Below are 20,601 nucleotides of genomic sequence, written 5' to 3' on the forward strand. Positions count from 1 at the left end.
AAAATTATCAGTATTTATTTCTGCTTAAGAATTGAGGTGAAAACAAATTATTAGAAACTACTATTACAATTTCTCTGTAAAAATTAAACAGCTCAGTTACAGACTAGGTACAAGCTAATGGGTCACTCAGAATCAGCAAACCCAGATATTAAGCAGTTAATTGTAACTGAAATACAAATGAAAAAAAAAGTACTATCCAGAAAACCAATAATTAAAACCAATTTTACACTTTCGCTAACCAGAAAAAGAAGCGTGTTACCATGCATTAATTCAGATTTTTTATTTTTCTTTTTGATTATGTTAGAAGTGCTCGTTAATTATTCCCTAATTTCAGATCTTTGCCACTCAGAACGTATGTTAAGGACATCTGGATGGAAATTTAGATTCAATTAAATCTATAAACACTAAAAATGTTTTAGTGTGTAGTAAAATTATCTTAATTACACCAGAGAAAAGAGTAAAAAATGGTACAGTCATTGAAACATGTTTTGCATTTAAAATCAACTTTAATGCTTCACAAAGAAAACACTAACAAAGTACAATTGATGCCTAGTGGAATTTTCCAAACCACTTTAGCAGGGTCAGGCTTTTCAGCTCCTAAGGTTGCCTGGTTTGTGGAGTTACTTTCACTAAGATCTTACTTTAGGAAAGGACTAATTTCTTATTTTCTACTGTCCAGCAGCCTCTCTTTTCTTCACAAATGACTATTTGTAAATTAGTGATCACCTTCACCAAACAGTGCACTACAACTAAAATTACAATAACCAACTCCATTACTGTTAGTTTGGATGATGAGAACTGTGCCTGTATGTACAGAAATATATAGAATATCCACAGTCAAAGGTAACATGAACATTGGGGACACTTTTTAAAAAAATATAATCAAAACTAGCAATAAATAATAGCTTACAAAATACCCTCCCTTCTTTTCCAGAGCTAAATCTTATTCCCCATGCAGAAAGATGATAACTCAGTAGCTGCTCGCCCTTGATGAGAGAAATTGTTTTGACAGAATTTTATTAGGTTGCTGATTTGTTTTGCCTGTTGCTGGTTTGGTTTTTCCTTTTTAAAAAGACATCCTTATTGGAAATACCCGAGACATTCACAAAGTAAATAACAAACAAAGAAGAGATGGGCAATATTTACCAGTAATAATGTGGAACATCTGCTTGCCCTTCTCGAAGGTGATGTCATTGGGGATGAAGGCCACCTCATCCTGCACCTCGATGCAGGGGTGCCGGGCCCCTCTCAGCACCATCCTGCCCTGGCCCTTCTCCAGCACCACGGGCCGCACGTAGGGCACGGGAGCCCCGTTGGACACGTGGGCAAAGCTGACAATGGCATCCAGCTGGGCTATCACGTCGTTCATGGTCTGCATGGGCTCTGCATAACCTGGTGTGCACACAGGAGATGGAGCTCAGTGCCAGTAACTAGTCTTTTGCTCCTGCTGAGAAGGTACCTTGAAGCCTACACTGAGTCCAGCAAGTAATTCATCTGCAGTAACAATTTTCTTCAAGAGGAAAGTCAACTCCTGGGAGAGCCTAGGATGCAATCCTGAGGTTCCCATGCCTTGAATACACAGAGACTTCCTCAGACTAAGGAAAGGAGGAGGTGAGGCCATGCTGATTATTTTCCCTCAGCTGGAAATCCAGTAAGTTTCCTTCATGAACAATACACAGCACTCTGATGCTCACACAAGAAAAGACACTTGAGACACAGCAGCCACCTGTTTGTGTGAATGATGGGAGGGGTCTGTCAGATACAGAGCCTGTGACACCAGGATAGATGGCCCAGCATCCCCAGTACCAGCTTTTGAAGTTCTTTTGTTTGGCTTTTGAAGTTACAGTGTTTGGTTTCTTCTGTGAAAGGGATGAGGGACTGGAGTCTACAGCCCAAATTCCCCAGTGTCCCTTCTGCTTTTGGTGAAGGATAGTAAAGAATGCCCTGTAAGTAGGCAATCTTGGAGCAAAATATAGGGAAATAACTTAGGAAACCAATAATATTTATTACCATGTAAGCAGCAACTAACTTGATCATATCCTGCTTATCAATGCTCTTAGACCTCAGGTCCCACTCCTTCAGTTCTCTGTTGTCCTTTACCTCTTCTGCTGTCTGGGTGAAGATGCCCAGAGTCAGGGAGGTAGGTGAAGGATAGATGTGACCCTTAAGGCCTTATTTTTGCTCCTATTATGGGATTAGCATTTGCACATACCTCATCACTACACATCTGAAGCAATGCCAGGAAAGGGTCTGGCAAGAGAAGACAATTCATACTTCAAACTTTCAACAACTGTCTGAAAGCCACACCTCATTTTTGACACCAATTCTTTGGGCAATATTACAGTTTGTCTCTGTAAAAGTCCCTCAGAGAAAACAGCAAGTCCTCCCTCCCAGCACTCCAGACTGTGACACACATCAACAGTGGCATGTTCACCTGAAGCAATGTTAATGATTTCCTTAACAATTGCATCCTGAGCCTCTTCATACTCTTCCCTGTTCTTTATATATTCATCATTGATGGCACTCAGTTTGCTGTGAACAAAACAAGAGTATTTAGAAGCTGTGTTGTTCTGCCTTCACCTACAATGCCAAACTTTTGGCCTCCTCATCAGAGTCTATACCAAGTGTCCCCAGCTGTTTTAACAGCAATGTTCAGCACAAAGACCACAAAGCAACTGACCTACAATTCATGCACACCAAGGCACCAGGCCTCAAGATTAATTCCAAGTTTAAGATCACCCATAAGAGCCAAACCAGAAATTCTAGCATCAACACATGACATCATCTATGTTTATTATAGAACTGCTGTGTGATAAGGACTAGCTCTTCAAATTTCTGGCTATTTTGCTACATTTTGCTGCTAAGCAACTGTGTAATTAGCCCAGAGTCCTACAACAGGCTTATCAGATCTGAAGGCATTGACTTCTTTCATTTAGTAAAAACCTAAATTAATTACTGTCACTATGAACAGGTGCTGACCTTCCAACTAAGGTAAGCTGAAATAAAGACAAGAGTTTAAACAAGTTTTTATTCTTCTCAAGGTTGTCTCCCAAACAAAGAACAGGAGTCTGCAATACTGAATAAGAAACACACCCAAGTCGTGTGCCCACACTATAGGCAGAAGTCAGTCTTGTGCTGCAAGTACCACCTACAGAAGCAACTATAACTTAACTAAGTACAGAGAATTCTTTTTTATTAGTGATGCACGGGCTGTCTCACTAAGGGAAAGTAACAGATGACAAAGTACAGGTTCTAAGTACATCTTCTCAGTTACACAAAAGCCTAACTTCATCATACATTTAGATTCACAATGTATTTGGAACCAGGAAAAAGCTGTTTTACATTTCATGGATGTTTTTAAAAAATATCCTCGGAGTAAATGTTAAAACAAAATGCAATTAAGGTTTACACTTTGTTCATTTAAGTAAATTGGTGTGAAATACACCAGCATGTCAGGGTCTCTAGCTGGTCAGAGTGACCCCGTGAAGAGTTCCAAAGTCTCTTTTCCCAGCCTGGCACTTGAAGAAGGAGTCAGGGCTCTTCATTTCTCAGTCTCAAGGTTGTTTATTGTATCTTACCTATAAAATTCTTTCTCCTGTCCTGCCAAGGTCTGTCCAGCAGGACAGTTCCAGGCACTCTGCCTGTCCCAGGGGCTGTGTTATGTCTTTATACTAAAAACTACGTGTACAATGTTTACTTTACAATAACTATCACCTGTGTTAGACAGTGAGCTTCTACTCTAAACCAATCTGTAAGTGCCAACATCACAGCAAAAGGCGGAGGCCAAGAAGAAGAAGGAGAAAGGCTGGACACGCCCAGATCCCTCCATCTTGCCCCGCTGAATCCCCATTCCAGAAACCCCAAAATCTACTTTTTCACCTTGTGATAAATTCACTATCATTCTACCTAATTTGTCATGGCTTGCAGATCTTCATCTAAGGTTGGTAATTTGTTCCACGGGTCATAATCAAAACCACAGGAATTCTGGGCTCTGTGCCAGGGTCTCTGAGCCCCCTGGCAGGGGTCTTGGCTGCTCAGGACAGCCAGAGGGATGTCCTGGGTGCTGACTCCAGCACATTGGCTGGTGTGAATATGTTTGCCCTCCTTTTCAAACGATTTCTAACTATGGAAGTGAGTGATTAACAGAAACCAGTCTCTACACCATCAAGCACAAGCCAGCAGTGTGGCCCTGAGGTAGAGAAGGACAAGCCCCTGCTGGCTGCTCTAGCTAGAGTGGACCCAGTATGTTGAAGGAAGTCATTCTTCCCCTCTACTCAGGACTCCTGAGATGACACCTCTGGTTTTGGGCTTTGTCTTCCCAACACTGAACCTGGAGCAGATGCTCACCACAAGGTACAGAGCTGGAGCACGTGGCACACAGGACCAGGCTGAGAGAGATGCCTGCCCAGGCTGAGAGAATCTGGGATCAGCCTGGAAGGAAGAGGCAACAGACTCTCCTTGAAGGTGCAGAGCAAAAGAACGAGATCCTAAGATCCCAAATTTCTGAGAGAAAAATTCTCCTTAGATCTGATTAGGAAAATTCTCATTAGATCTGATGAGCAAAGTTTTCATAAATAGTAATTCAGCACTGGAACTTGAGCTCATGAGGCTGTGAAGGATACTTATAGAGGATGGGCACTTAGACAAAGCCCTGGGCTACCCCATCTAAGCTTGAGATAGGATCTAATTCCCAAGGTGCATCAGCTTTGAGTGAGGGATAAGAAGTAGCCTTCAACTTAAATTATTACCCAATTCTGCACATGCAAGAATTGGGTAATTATTTCTTCCTACTTTGTTTCCTCTGTATAAAAACACTGAAGAACAGAGAAATATCTGATGACTGATGCAGCCCCTGCTCCTGCTAAAACGCTCTAAAAGAGCTAAAATTCAACAAAAAATACAGACTTTTCAGCTGGTCTGTGTCAGAACTGCTGTCCAGACAAGGACACACTGAAACAGCCTCAATGCAATTAAACTGAAGACCTAAATGTTTTTTAACAGCTCAAGTAAAAGTGCCACAGAATTGAAGTTCAATACACAAGACTAACAGAAATTAGAGAGGATTTGGAAAAAAGGTAATCAGCAACAAAATTCTGCATGTCACATTTGGGGATAAACATAAATTCCCTAATGCAGCTTGTGTCTGTATAAACACTCACAGTAAAAGCAATTATGATACTTGCTGCAACTAAAACAGAGAAATTAGCCCAAGTCAAAAGACCAAAAATACACAACAGTTGGCAACATAAAATGGGGAATGCAGCTTTTAACATAAACTCTATGCCAGTCCTGCTCAATATTTCAATCTGTGAGCCAATTAAAAAGGTGACAGTTTGTAGAGAATCCAGTTTATCAGCATAATTATAAAGGAACTATTCTATTCCTTTCAGAACAGACTTAAAAAACCACCAATATCATCTCATACCTGTTAGTAAATTTCACACCATTCTTCTGTGTATCAATGATTCCATATTTCGAATTGTTACGGAGAGCTTTTTCCTCCTTACACGTTACCCTAAAGTGATGCCCAAACTGTGAATTTGTCTCCAGTTTGATACTTTTGCCAGCTTCCAAACCTTTCAGATGAAAACAAAGAAAAAGAAACCAGCTGTATTATCACAAATCCTGCATCCTGTGCTATTCCTGCTCACTAGCCCTCAGTTCCCATGATTTAGCCTCTCTTACATGACCTAATTGAATGGACCTGCTTTGGTTCTGTACAGCTATGAGAAATACCCAGACCAAAAACAAATATATTATGGATTCATTCTCTGCTCTTGCTTTAAAATGCTCTCAAACTGCATATTCAAATCAGGCTCTCAATTATTGCTATGAATTCTCCAGGAAGGTGAAAAATGCAAGGACACTCTGCATTGCTGCTGTTAGCACAGCACCTCTACTCTTGTGATCCTTCTACTAACACATAGTTTTATTACAAGATTTCTCATTCCATCCCTACACAATCTTGGCTTTCCTTCTTCTCATCCAGGTATCATAATTACACTAAAAAAAAATCATAACAAAACAAAAAAAAACCAAAAAACAAACAAACAAAAAAACCCCAAAAAAATGCAAGCTCTTAAATGTGTAACCCAAAGTAAGTATAGTGTTGTCAATTTTCTTTGCAATATTTGTATTAAAAGTTGGTGGCTTTTTCTTTTTCTTAAAGTTGATATTTCAATGCCTGATTCATCAGCTGCACATGGAATTTTCTGCATAGGATAATCAACACTTTAAATGTCTCATTTGCTTATGACTTACATTTTGAAAGGAGCATCAAAAGAAAGCTGAATGGACACAGGATAATGCACAGAAGGGGGGAAAAAAAGTGCAGGTACTCAAAGAATGTAAAACAGAACTAGAGCTAGCCAAGAGTTTGATGAGTTACAGTAGTACAAAATGGATCCTCTAACATATACGATAATTTCTGAAATAATTTGGAATGCTTAAAAAAATTAAAGCAAAGTTGTAAGCTAAAAATCCCTGTTTTCAACAGCTTGCATTGCAACAACCAAAGTCAGTGCAACTCAATCATATAATAATACAAACATCCTTTAACCCTTTAACTTCTTTATACCAGTTTTCATCACCTGATTGCAAAGGGGACATGAATGAAAGGCAGTTCCAAACCCTACCTAGTTCTTTGGCTGCAGTCTTTAGTAAGGACTGCATTTTTTCTTCCAGTTCATTCATCTTCTCTCTTAATTCTGTTAAATTAGGATCAAAAGAAGCCTTGACAAGAAATTCATGATTCTCCACCTAGAGAAAAATAACAGGAAAAAATTTATATGAACACAAGCAATAAAAAAAAATCTTCCTGATCATACACAGTGAAATGAATTTACTTCATAATTCACACTAAATTTTTTACAAATATATAATGTTGTCACGCAATGTTGTTTGTGATAGCTGGTGTCTGGTTCAACTGCAAAACAAACACATCTCAAATACTTGTTTTCTCAGATAATGTACTTCATACACCCAAAATATACCAATTTAACAGACTCCTTTCAGCTGAAATGGAGTTGTCTGCACATTTATTTGCAAACAAATGACTGAGCAGTAGGCAGGGTAAAAAGGGAAGTCAGAGGGAATGAAATTGTCATGTACATGATCATTTCTGCTACCCTGGACTTAGGCAGCTAATCAAGACAGAGCATGGGGTGTTTCAAAACAAGAAGCCTTTGGAAAGTGAAGTTTCTGAATCAGTAATTTTCTCTCTCCTAAAAGAGACTCTAGAGGTTTAGGAAAAAACCTACAGAGTGTCACCAAAAATCCTACCAATTTCAACCCAGCTCTTGAGTTGAAAAGCAGACACGGTTCCCTCTAAGCTTAAATTTTCAGAGGCAAGGATGAAGCATTTCATCTTTTTGTTGTATTTCATCTTTTTTTCTCTCCCTTCCCTGTGCTTCCACTGCCAGGTGGCTATGTACCAAAAGCACCACCAAACTTTGAAGTTGCCCTGACTTGAGGAGGAGGTTGGAGTAGATGGTTTCTCAAAGGCCTCTTATGATTCTGAGATAAATAGGAATGGAAGTGACAGTTTCTCAACTTTTATTACAGCTAGGTAAATGAATAACCATATCCCACGCTTTTTGAACTTAGATGTTTCTTTTTATATTAGAATGGATTATTGACATAATTTAGTTGCTATGACAACCTATCCTTCAATTGCACTCAGAATAGAACTGCCTATATTATTTGAACTCCCTCAAAATCCAAGAGGTATTTCAAGTCAAAGTTCAGATTCTAATGTTCATAGGGACAAGGTTTATTCTTCTGGTAAAACCAGTGTTGGCTTATCTATAGACATTTTCCAGTACCTTGAAGGTGGGGAAAAATCAAGCTTAACATGCCAGATTCCATGGGATTTGACTAAAAATAACTGACTTGTTATTCTGTTTAGAAGGACAACAAAACATTTTTAAAGTAGAACCTGAAAAGAAACTTGAAGAGCTGGACTATGAAGGGTGAAGGCTTAAACAGCTGTTACTTTTAAAGAAAACAGAGTCCCAGGGCACACAAACTGCATCAACAGATGGTCTGTAACTGGTATAAAGCTATAAATTTCTTCATTACCATACATCACAAATTACAGCAACATGTCAATCAAACAAGTCCTTCCATAAACAGTAAAATGCAGTTGATGGATGCACAACACAATACAAAGAAAGAAAACACAGTGCTCCTGCCTTTGGAGAAAAGTACGCAAAGTTCAAAATTTTTAACCCACTGCAGTTCTCACAAGTTCAACAAATGGCCCTTCCTGCCAGGTCTGGCACATGTTTAGGTAGTTCTCTTATTTCTGCAGTCAGCTGAGACCTTCACTTAGGATAATCCTAACCCCTGGTTAATAAAAAAAAAGAGAATCCTAAAAGACTTCCCAAGTAATAAACATATCCTAGGCTACATCTTGGATTTGAGACATATCACCGTAACTTTAAAAATACAAAGTAGGGAAATGACAAAATTACTTCTCCACTTTTAATACTGATGAGATCTTTAAAAAATAGTTTCAGGTCCACAACATCAATGCACCCAAAGCATTTTTTCACTGGCTGGATAATTTCAGATAGTGGGTGAATATCCTGTTGAATACTCTGATATATTAATAACAGCCTTCATATATTTCTAAATGCAACATATATTTCTATATACAGCTAAATTATCACTAGCTACTTAATACGGATGATCAATTAAATTTAGTTCATATAGAGCAGATTGCAAAGCTCAATAAGAAACCTTAACTGCTGAGTAAACCCTGCCCACACAACATTTCATACCTTTTCCATGTCCAATGTTGTTTCTATCATCTCCAGAAACTTTGAGAAGTCAGAGCAGATATCATTAAGAGGTGTTATAAATACAGCCAACAACAACATCTGGTGAGCTCCTGTTACAAACAAAAAAATTATCATTCACAAACCCCCACAGATTTACCAGAATTCACTTATCCAAGATAAACAACACAACTGCTCAGCTGGTGAATTTTACAAAGATGGGCTATGACTATTTCACTGAAACACATGTACCTTTTTCTAAAATTGGTGGGATATTTTTCTAAATATCCCATCTACATTCTGATTAAGCCTGTATCTATTCTGTCACCTTTGTTCATAACTGGGGGTATTAATTCCCTTCTACTGTGAGTAAAACAACAAACAACAGTATAAAAGCAAACCCATTGTCTGAATATTACCAATTCTTGCACATAAAAAGTTGACATGCCTTCTGCAAAAAATGTGGGTCTTACCTTCCACACTCACAGCTTTTAATTCTTCTTAATAAAATATTACGTAATACTGGAAATATTTGGTAATTACAATATGGACATAGCAACTGAAGTGTATGTTATCAGCTTTTGTTTTCCACAAAAAAAGGCCACATGTTATAACCAGGTCTTTGCAGTAACTTCCTTCCACTAGACAGGAAGGCATCAAAATTAACAGAGATACTCTGTAGCACCAAGTCAAACTGCACAGAACACATATTGGCTGGAAGTCCATGGAACACCAAAAGCATTGAACACCAAGAGCAGTTCATAATTAAATTAACATGCACAGATATTGCCAAATTTGTGAAGGAAGTATTTTCTTCAGGTACACATAAGCTCCAAATAAGCACCTATATCCAGCAGCCAGCTGTGGAAACGTTCTGTCAGCAAATGCAAGTTTACATCTTTGCAGCCACTTCAAGTTATGATTTAATCACAGAAGGATTAGCATTATTGACTATATTATATATAAAAAATGCCTCAAAATGAATCCGATACTATGAGCTTAGACTCACTGAATTATGTACAGAATCATGTTGCTGCCTCTAATGTTTACTTTGCACATTAACAGAGAAATACAGAATTAAGCTCTGGATATTCCAGAGCCTCTCAATTTCTTACCAGACTAAGAAAGAAGTCCTAGCCTTTCCTAAGAAAAAGTGCCACAGAAATTTATAGAAGTTACACAGTGAGGCCATGATTACCCAAGTGAATCTCTCCTCTCTCAGCTGAAGTAGAAAGAAAAAGTTTGGTTTGATTTCTTTTTCTATCATGCCTTTTTGCTTCCCCAGTCCTTTAAACTTTTAAAGTGAAAGCTCTAAACTGACTAATATCTATTAATTGAGAAAAAAGATTACATCTTGTTGAGAGATTACTGAACTTGCAAAAATGGAGTTTTCTGCTGATTAAAAACCTTCAAAACCAAGAGATATGAAATAAAGATTGTTTTCAATTCCAAATTTCTTGCTTGCTCTCTTAATATCTTGGTTTTTTTCCCCTCCTGTAAGAAGACACATCTAAACCAACCTATAAAATAAAAGCAGCCAACAAAGAAGAAAGAAACTGAAGAGCAGAAAAAGTTCATGTCCATTCTTCAGAGTGGGCTTAGCAGTTCCCAGTGCTCCAGCTGACTGAATACATGGCATACACAATGAAATGAGCTTCAATATTCTTGAATCAATGAAAAACAATTGTGCTTGAACTTAAAGTAGCTATTTTAATTTGTTTTCTTGAGTTGGGAAGTTTCATGATGCCATTTCATTATTTAAACTTGAAGGGTACGCCTCAGACAGCACAGAAAGATGTCACATTCAAAAGTTGGAATATAATAGAATTAGAATACATTAATTTATTAAGTAAATAAAATACTGATGTATTTACATACATTCATTTATATGGGTCCAACTGATACATTGCAAAATTTATTTTGACTTTTAATCCAACTTCAAACTTGGTATCCAGCACTTGAAGGAAATAAAACAGTGGAGTCAGCGAATAATGAGGGTTTACAGAAGTTATTTGCACATGCTTTTCTTAGAACACCTGGCATTACAAGAATATGAGCAAGAAACACCACTGAAAAATTCTAAATTAAACTCTAACATCTTGCACCTGTATTCATTAACTCATAGAAAAGATGCATAGTAAAAAAAAATGCTCTTTTGCACCTACTCAACATTATTAGGATGGAAAGTAACCACTGAGAGAAAGTCTAATAGAGCTTTGCACCATCAAAAGCAGAGATGCATATTGATCACAGAGCCTATCTGTGCCCAGGTGCAGGTTTTAATTTAAACCATAATTTACTTACTGAAGCACAGACAAGTGTTTATTACACATGTTAAAGACTTGACTATTAATATGGTTTAAAAATGTTGTCTGGCAATTAAAATAAAACACTAATCTTCAGACTTGAAACACACAGTTAGTTTGGCAGCAAAATGACACTGCTCTATCCTGGCAAAACAGACCAATCCCAATGATTAAGTGCACCAGTCATTTTGATAGTGCAATGGAAAGTGGGATGAAAGGAAAAGAACAATGGAAATGGGGATAAAATACAGTATAGGTTTTCTACAGGTAGATAATATCCACATGGTACAACATCTGTCTGAAAAACTGAATGCCTGAGACAAAGGGGACTCTGCAGAGCTAACGTGGGCTCTTCTAAAGCATTCAGCATGCTGTCACAGGAGGTGCCAAGGTGCAAGATCTGTGATTTATGCCATGACCAGAGTGTAGATAAAGAGCACATCACCCACTTGCAAAAGATGAACAAGCTGAAAGGACATCAGTTCCTCCAGGGCTCAGAGAAGCATTTATCTTTTTAAGATGCGTGAAGTTATATTAACACAGAAAAGAAGGCTGCTTATAAATGTCACTAAAATAAACAATAGGGAAGCTATCAGTAGCTTATATTGGAATAAGATAAATCAGAAATAGATCAACACCTTGAAAACTGGGCTAATAGAAATGAAGTAAAGTGTAGCACTGAGTAAGATGACACATTGATAGATAAATGCGTTTCCACTATGAGTAAGGAATAATCAGTTGGATCTGACAAAGGATGGGAAACAGCCAAGTTTGATCACAACAGGCTGTAAGACACCAGTGCAAAAGTCTGGGAAAGAACAGCACTGAAACAAGCAGTAAGGGGTATTCAGTCACTGTATACAGCATGGAAAAAACACAACTGACACCCAGCAAACAGTTCCTGTATCCTGCATATTTACACACTTAAAGAGTGTTTGTTTGAGATAGGAGGGAAGATGCTTCAGCAGCTTCTTGAAGACAGAAATCTTGTAAAGGACCCAAATTTCATGCCCCAGCAATCTGAGTAATGAACAACTGCTCCCTTTTGCCAGCTAGAGCAAAATGATTTGATGACTCAGAGTTCTTTTCCATCTTATGCAGACTTCTTATGGCCAAACCAGAAAAAAGCCATCTCCACTCATCACCCCCCTCCTCAGCTTTCACCACCCATAAAAACAAGGATTTCAACAAAGCAATGCTTCATTTTGAGGGAAAGGCAGTCACAGCTGATGGCTTTGGGGTTGTTCTCTATCCCCATAGCTGCTCCATATCCCCACAGCCATTCATAGGCAAGGGAGTTCTGAAACTGGCACATACTCAGAATTGTCAAAAATCTTTCTGACTTTCCATCCCTTGATGAGTTACAACATTCTGTACAGTCAGAAACAGAGAAATTACCAGATCCAGTCTGAATCATTCATGTACATTGAAAATTACCAGACCATTCATGTACTTTGAACAGGTGGCACAAGCACAAAGAAAAATAAAAATAACACACCACCTATTTTAAACTATCTTTAATATACTGCTGGTGATTGCCCTAAGTCCAACTGATTCATGTGTAGAACAGGAAGAACCTTTTGCAGTCTATTAACTTTTCCATATGGCGAGCAGTTTGCCTTACACAGCTTGCTCCTCAAAACTCTAAAAATGGAATTGTTTTCCTACCCCAGTGTTATGACACAGGAACTCTGTTGATCCAAATGGTAACTAATATAAAAAGAAGTAAAGACAGGAAGCCAGCATTCTGAACTAACACCTCAGTAGAGGATGGGAATCCAAGAGCTCTATGTCAAGGCTAAAACAAGCAGAGTCTGTTTGGAAAAGCCAAATGGACACAACTGAGGCAGCTGAAGAGTGACACAGCTCTTTAAAAACAAAAACAAGCAAAAGAGTTATATCTGTCAGTTCCTTCAGAGTTTCAGATCTTAAATGCTCTTGGAAATAACACAGCCAATAACCAAAAATTGATTTATTTTAAGATTAATATTGTAGAAGTTTCATTACTTGAAGTTGTAAAACTGTAGTACAGAATAGTGTAAGACACTGGTAGCTTTATTTTCTACTCAAATAGAGGAAAGAAATTTTTGTAGCCATACAATTTCAAACAATATTTGTTTTTCAGGCTTTGGTGCTTGCTTTACACAAAGGGAATTTCTAACAAATTAATGGGCTTCAATAGAAATGAGCTTTCTGGTAGAACTGCTATTGCTAAATTGAATGCTGATCTTATTCTGTATTTTCTTGGTAATACACAGAAAAAGAAAAAAAAAAGCAGCTTTTGTACTTTCTAGACTTGCTTGTCACAGCATTATGCTTCCTACTAATGAGGACTGGAGGAAATCCTGCCATGTTACTTGTATCAAATACAGGAGCATTATGATTAAAAAAAAGCCATTTGAGTTATACTACTAATACTTAAACTGGGGGGATTTTGTGTGTAATTACAACCCAGAGTGGATGACAACACTGTTGTATGAATGGCATCTTGTTTGTAAGATCACAGCACACACACAGCTGGTCAGGAATCCCTAGAGACAAGTCTATGTCAAAGATTCCCACACCACCACCCAGCAGTTCAAGCATCCCAGCTACACACACTAACTGGAACACATTTTCCTGCAAAGATTTGGCTATGAATATTCTTAAGTATCTGATTGGCATTTTGGAATTTCAGCTCATTTAAAATTCAAATGTGTTTAAAGCTTTATTCCTGCAACAAAAGTACAAAGGGAAAAAAGTCATCTTTGGAAATCTACGCTCTATTTCTTTGCATCATCAGTACACCACAAAACATTGGGAATAGTTGGAGGTAGCAATACCTTCATGTTTCTCTAGTGCTTGTACAACATTAGGGAGTTGATTGATAGCCTGGAACATTCTGTAACAGTCTTGTAAGTTTGCTGCTTGTCTCTGAAATTTCTTTGCCAGCCGGTTGAGGTCTGGAAAGCGACGTAACAGATCCTCCTGGAGGCACTGACGTAGCTCTGGATCCATCACAAAAGCTTCAACCAAATTCAACCTACACGAGAAATTCATAACCATGATTAGCATGGCATGATCTGTAATTCTTTTATATCACTAATTATCTGACAATTTCTATCTGTATTTTCTCTGTGGCTGTATCCACTGGTTTAAAAAAAAAAAAAAAACAAATGAAAACAGGACAACACATGAGCTAAGAAAGCAAGGAGATTTAACCCATGTCAAGCTTCTGTAGTTTTGAACAGTCAAAGTTTCTAATGAACAGCACTGGAATGCAATTGTGGGTATTTGCAATTGTTCCAAGTGCAAATACCAACATCTATCCTGTAGGTAAAGCTGACTCAGAACTGACTTTGAGATTAATCCTTTCCCTTCACGAGCAAAAAAGTCTTCCAACACTCTATGGAAGAAGAGGTATTAAGCAGGGAAAAAACCCCCACAGCTGGCAGAGTTTACCTCCCTGTGGTCAAGGCCAACATGGACACTGCAGCTGTGCAAGCCTGGACCACAGGATGGGAAGGCACCTCTGGGTACTGACCACTCCAACCCCTGCTCAAAGCAGGGCCACAGCTACAGCCAGCTGCACATCCTGGGTATCCCCAGGGATGGTCCCAGGGTCAAGCCCTGGAACAGAGCCCTTGTGACTGACCTCCAGGGGGACTGCATGCCCCTGAGCCTGGCAGCCGGGTGAGTTTGCAGTGCACCACACTGTACTGACCAGCGATCCTCTACTGACCTGGTCCCTGCTTTGTGAGATGTAACAGGGGACAGCGACAGCTCAAGCCACAAGAAGCAGCATTTCCTGCTCTTCCCTTATCCAACCACCTAGTTTATCTATTGTAGAAGGCTACTGGGTTAGCCAGCCACGATCTTCCCTCTGCAAATCCATGCCAACTACTTCCAAACCACTGTTTGCCTCATGGCAGGCACTGGGGGACTGCATTCTCACCAATGAGGGTACTGCCTGCCACCCTTGTCACCACTGACTCCCAGCTTGCCTTCCCTTGTTGTTGCTCCCTGACATTTTGGTTTGGTATTTTGTCTGGGGTTTTTTCTGGTTATTTTTTTTCTTTTTTTTTTTTTTAATTTTAGGTATGGGGGTTTTAAAATAGTGAAATAAATATTCTTTAAGTGCTGAAAGCAAGCATAAATCTCAATAAGAAGTGACAGTGCATTAAATTGTATCTCTCCACTAGAAACATCTAGCACATTTTCATACATTTTTGGGGCTTTGTGCATCAGTTAATATTGCCATCTCTACACATTTTGCATTTGCAGTTAAAAAAAGAACTCGGATGTTGTTAATTTTGGAACGCTGGGAGGTCAGTGTTCTTTGATCACACTTTCAGAACACCAAGGAAGGGCTCTGCCTCCTTCAGAGACCTCCCCACATTACATACTGGGCTGATTTCTGGTTAATAATATCTATCAATATCTTTGCTTCAGCAGAGAAGGTAATTTTATCTAGAGACATGCAAGCAAGGAAAGGACAGCTTCCACCACATTATTCCTGCTGCTTTGCTTACTGACAGAGAAATGCATTTGTTTCAATTACAGTAACATCTGCACTTGCAAACTGCATTGGAAATTACAATTTTTTTGTCATTCTGACAGCAGTAATCTCTACATTACACACTGCAGTGCTGTGCAGAGTGCCAGACACTGGCAACACTACACAGGGGTTAACACAGTCCACCGCCTCAGGTAATTAGCAAAGCCAGGAAACAAAGGCTTTGGCTAAAGCAACACAAGAGGCAGAGAGCCCTGGACAGGTACATCTCTGTATACAAAAAATTCCTTCTGTTTCAGAAAGTATTCTACTCCCACACTCCAGTGAATCTTCTGTATTATACCAAAAAAAAAAAACCACTGAAAAGATCAGAGAAGGATCCTACCTCTATGTTTATCCACTCAACTGCAGCCTTAATACCTAAATTGAGAGACTGACATTACTGACACGTAAGGGTGCTTTACTTCCAAAAGAAACAATAAAGTTCCAGCATGTACACAGAGCTTGTCAGAAATAGACAGGAAAACACTGAAGATACCTACTGCAAGAACACAGAACAGGACTTGTATGAGAAATATCATAAAAGCCAAGCAATTTTCCATTCTGATCCCTGCTGGTGTTTCTGAGCACGATTTTTACCTTTCAGACTTCTGTCAATGGTTTGGAGGAATAACAAGAACTACACAATCTCACCACAGCAAATACATTGCCATGTTTATCACAAATCCCTTCCATTTACCCAGCACACCTCACTTAGGGCTCGCATCACAAACTCTTCTCTCAGAAGTGCCAGCAGCCACCAGTGACCAAACACAGCTTTTACACACCAGATATTGTTTAGATATTGAGGGAAAGAAGCAATAAGAACTGAATCAAACTAAAGACACCTAATACAACAGCCTAAAAACAAGCCCACCAACCAGATGTGTTCCCTCCCCCCTAAGGGATTAGAGAAGGAACCAACTTGCCAACATGAACCTCCCCACAGGAACAAAGCAGCTTGGCCATTTTTAGTCCTGTAATCTGGAAACAATTCCTTTGGCAAAAACAAAGCAGGATTTATTCTAAACTTCTCCATTTAGCACATCCATGTATTCCCACTGTTACCTTCCCTGGTCTTCAGCAGTTACAGTCATGGCAAACACACAAGAGCTTGTACTGCCTGATGTTCTGTCCTCTCACTTCCCAGGTATTACACAATATCTGTAAACTTATTTATTATTTCTCCACTATCAAAATACCACCCCACCATCAACCCATAAATAGGAACTAGTTGCAAATACCTTCAAGTTTTATTGTGATGAAAATGGCATGAATTTCTGGTTTAAAACCACCTTACTTCACTTTAAAAAAATCCCAATATTTCTTCACTTTAAAAAAGCACCAGGAAGAAAGCAAGACACATTTGGAATGTATATCCATTATCAAAGTGAATTTTAATCCAGAGAAATACTATTCCTGCCTGCAGCAGGAAACAAGAGTTTTCTGGGTGAATCCAACCTGCTTAAACTACTGACTACCCCTTGATTTCAACTTTGAAATTTCAAGTATAAAAACTACTTCTTTTTCTTATTTTGATGACCAATTTCACACATGCAAGAATGTGCAAAATTCAAGTTCACCATCAACATCAGATGCTATCTTGCCCTCTCATGACTCATGTTTAAAGTCAGAGAACTTAGATTTTCTTCCAAAAGGTCCTTAGAAAATCAGTAATGCTAGCATATAGACATATGCACAGAATCACTTCTGAAAACTTACTAAATTCTGCACAGCTGCTATAAGTCATTCAAGAACATCTCAAGCACAGCCTCTGTAGTCTTGAGTTTATCTTTACCAGGATCCAGGGGTTTTTTCCCCATTTGTGCCTTTTGCACAAACAAACCCTTCACTTTCATCCCACGACTCCCTCAGCTTGTTCAACAGCCTCTTGGATAAGACCTGTCAAAGGCATTTTGAAAGCTCTAATTTATTTTTTCCCCCTCCTCTTTTGTCCACAATGACAAGTTCAAAGAGTTCTCAGATCAGCATGAACAATTTTCCTCTGCCAAAACCATGATAATTAGACTAACATTTCATGACCTTCCTGGTACTGTACTATCTTCCCCCCTACATTTGCCAACCACAAAGATACATCTGACAGGTTTGTGCTCATGCCACATTTTGCATAACAATTTTCTCTTGGTAAGAATACATACAAGGCTGCTGAATAGAAAGGTAATGCAACCATAAGCCATGAATAATGCTCACAAGTAATAATGAAATCAAATCATAGATTGTTTTTAATATAAAGTTCAACTAAGGGGGAAAAAAACCAAGGAAATACAAAAAGAAAGAAAATTTAAAAAGCTAAGAAAGTGTAACCAAACAACAGCTGACAACACTAGATAACTCATTTCTGCCACACAGCCAAAAGGAAAGGAAAATAGGGCAAAACTTTCCACCCCAGATCCAAGGCAGCACAGTCAAGATAACAGAAACAATTCTAAGTAGTGAAACCACACTAGAACAAAGGAAATCTGTTTCAAGACAGTTATTTAAATTTGCAAAACCACCGAACAAGACTGCAGCAAATGTAACAGAAAATCAGCACAAGTGCTTTTCTTTAATTTGGAAACAGTAACCACCTTTTATTCCTGCTAAGCACAACCATGGCTGTTTACCAGCCCTGAATTCTGTGCTCTCACAAGTGTCATTAGGCTTAGTGTGCTCTGGGAGACAGAGAGAGGAAAACCCCCACTCATCTCCACGTTTCTGCTGGATATTCCAGACTCCAACTCAAAACATTCCACCTTTTCCTGCTTCACTCTTAATAAGAGGCATCTCTTGAACCAGCTTCTGACAGAAGGCCAATGTACCACACACACACACACAGAAAAAGACAACAAAAATCTGGTTTTTTCAATCTAATATATGTCACACACTTGCCTGAGCCTCGACAGGCTGCTTCCATTCCACTGGTGTCTGCATCTCATCTGACACCAGATGAGATTTCTGCTTCCCTGGATACACCTGTGCAGCATTTTCCACCACCATTTTAAGGTGCCTCAACGCAGATGTTGTCAGGAGGGTTTAATTCTATTTCTAGATTTTTACACAGCTGAATATCAAAGTTTAAGTTAATAGGAAAAATAGTTTAAGAAAATAGGAAAATAAGAAAATAGAAAAAAAAAAGGCATTAACCATGCCAGATTTGTATACAGATTTTTATGAAGAAAGAAAAGAACTCTGTGTGTAGAAATAATAACTAAACTAACAGACTAAAATAAAAAAACACAGTTAGAAGGAATAGAGTCTTTATAATGCCTGAACAGGATTGGCCAGCAGCAAAAAAACCCCAAAAACAAAAACCCAAACCAACAACAAAAAAACCCCAAAACAAAAACAAAAACCAAAAAATAAAAAAACCACCAAAAAAACCCAAAAACCCAACAAAGCAGTGTGCAAGAAGATTAGTTATAAAGCACCTAAAATTTCATTCTTTCCTCCACCAACATTCTACAAAACCCTGAACAGCTCTGCACCTCTCTGTCCAAGCAGGAAAGAAAACATTTCTCCCAAGCTCAAAAAAAGGACTCTGAGGTTTTTCCTATCATTTCACAAAACTGGGATCCATATGTAATCACTAATACATATTTAATAATGAGTAATAAATATTTAGTTATTACTTCAGGGTAGTGACTTTAAATCCCAATTATTCATAGATGTTTTCAGGAAAAAAAAAAAACCTATACTAAGAATTTCACATAACACATGGGGAAAAGTGTTAATACTGAAATAAACTAGGAATGCCCTCTCTTACAGGAGAAGCTGACTTACTTTTAAGAAGACTTTAAAGTTTGTAACTCCCCTGACTATCTAACAGCTGAGTCCTCTGAAGAACATAAATTCTCTGCCTGCTAAAGAATTTTTTTGACTGCATATTAAGACCAACTTTCCTGTCCAACTGTTCTACTTGATTATGCAGAATGTTAATCAAGAAATACCACTTACAAAAGCAGCATATTAAGGACTGCTTTAAAATACACTGAGACTTTCATCTCACCACGAGTTTCAGAATATGCACAGCTGTATCAGTTTAATTTCATGTTTTCACAAAGGAAAGTGGAAAAACACCTCACACACCATTATTTTGTTTCCCTCAGGTTTCTTTCAAACTCAGATCTTTTCTTAACCCAATGTAGCCAAAGCAAATCCTCCCTGGACATGTTTAACCATGATACCCACCACCTTACCTGCTCTATTTGGGTTTTCTTTTCCACACAAGGCACACATTTTTTATTTTAACACCCTGGAGGAAGCCTAATTTGAAGTAGATAAATACTTCAAATTCTTTTTTTCCAACCAGAATTTTTTTTTTCCAACCAGAAATAAGCAAGGCACTGTCCCCTAAGCTCCCTTTATAAACTCCTCCTGGTGACCAAGTCGTTCCCTAAACAATCATCTCTCTCCCAAAAATCAGCCATCATCCAGTTTGCTGCCTCAGGTAGGCAGTAGAGACCTTAAATTTACAAAGCTCTTTTCATGCCAAAGAACTTCAGTATGCTTTACAGCCCTTGAAGCATTAAAGCAGACACCTAAAATTGGCACATGGGAGCCTGAATCAGAACTGTCAATCCTAACTAAAAATTACTTTATTAACTCAGCACACAGCAGCATAAAAATCACACTGACCATCCCAAGTCATTTTGCCTCAGACAATCAGAGCTGTTGCATGCATTTATAAAAATAACATCCAAAATTTCTCAGACAAGCACAAAGAGATAACAATGCAAAATATCTAAGCAACCCACACATGATTTTGGAAGTGCTTAGTTATGCAAAAAAGACTTTTTTTTATGAAACTAGAGCAGTCTTTGCAAATAATTAGAAATAAATGTAACACAAACCCTGAGGAATAAAGAACCAGCAGCTTTAGAGAGACTAATACCATCAAAAGCCATTTTATTTTAGTCATGCATCACAGGCTTAGGATCACTGATCTCAGTCCCCACTCAGCTCATACTGGAGCCTTTGCACA

At 38.4% G+C, this 20,601-nt stretch overlaps 1 protein-coding gene across 1 annotated transcript in view; it reads right to left on the reverse strand.

The window, feature by feature from the left end:
- Window positions 1-20,601, reverse strand: part of MSH2 (mutS homolog 2) — a 47,674-nt gene that overhangs the window by 8,412 nt on the left and 18,661 nt on the right. Inside the window, exons 7-12 of the mRNA XM_066546297.1 lie at window positions 13,909-14,108; window positions 8,784-8,893; window positions 6,636-6,759; window positions 5,426-5,576; window positions 2,435-2,532; window positions 1,147-1,392 (exon numbers count right to left, since the gene is read on the reverse strand). Of these exons, the coding sequence (XP_066402394.1) occupies window positions 1,147-1,392; window positions 2,435-2,532; window positions 5,426-5,576; window positions 6,636-6,759; window positions 8,784-8,893; window positions 13,909-14,108 (929 nt within the window). The remainder of the gene's footprint in view (window positions 1-1,146; window positions 1,393-2,434; window positions 2,533-5,425; window positions 5,577-6,635; window positions 6,760-8,783; window positions 8,894-13,908; window positions 14,109-20,601) is intronic.

The sequence above is a fragment of the Molothrus aeneus genome, chromosome 3, assembly GCF_037042795.1.
Source record: "Molothrus aeneus isolate 106 chromosome 3, BPBGC_Maene_1.0, whole genome shotgun sequence".
In the NCBI taxonomy this organism is placed as follows: domain Eukaryota; kingdom Metazoa; phylum Chordata; class Aves; order Passeriformes; family Icteridae; genus Molothrus; species Molothrus aeneus.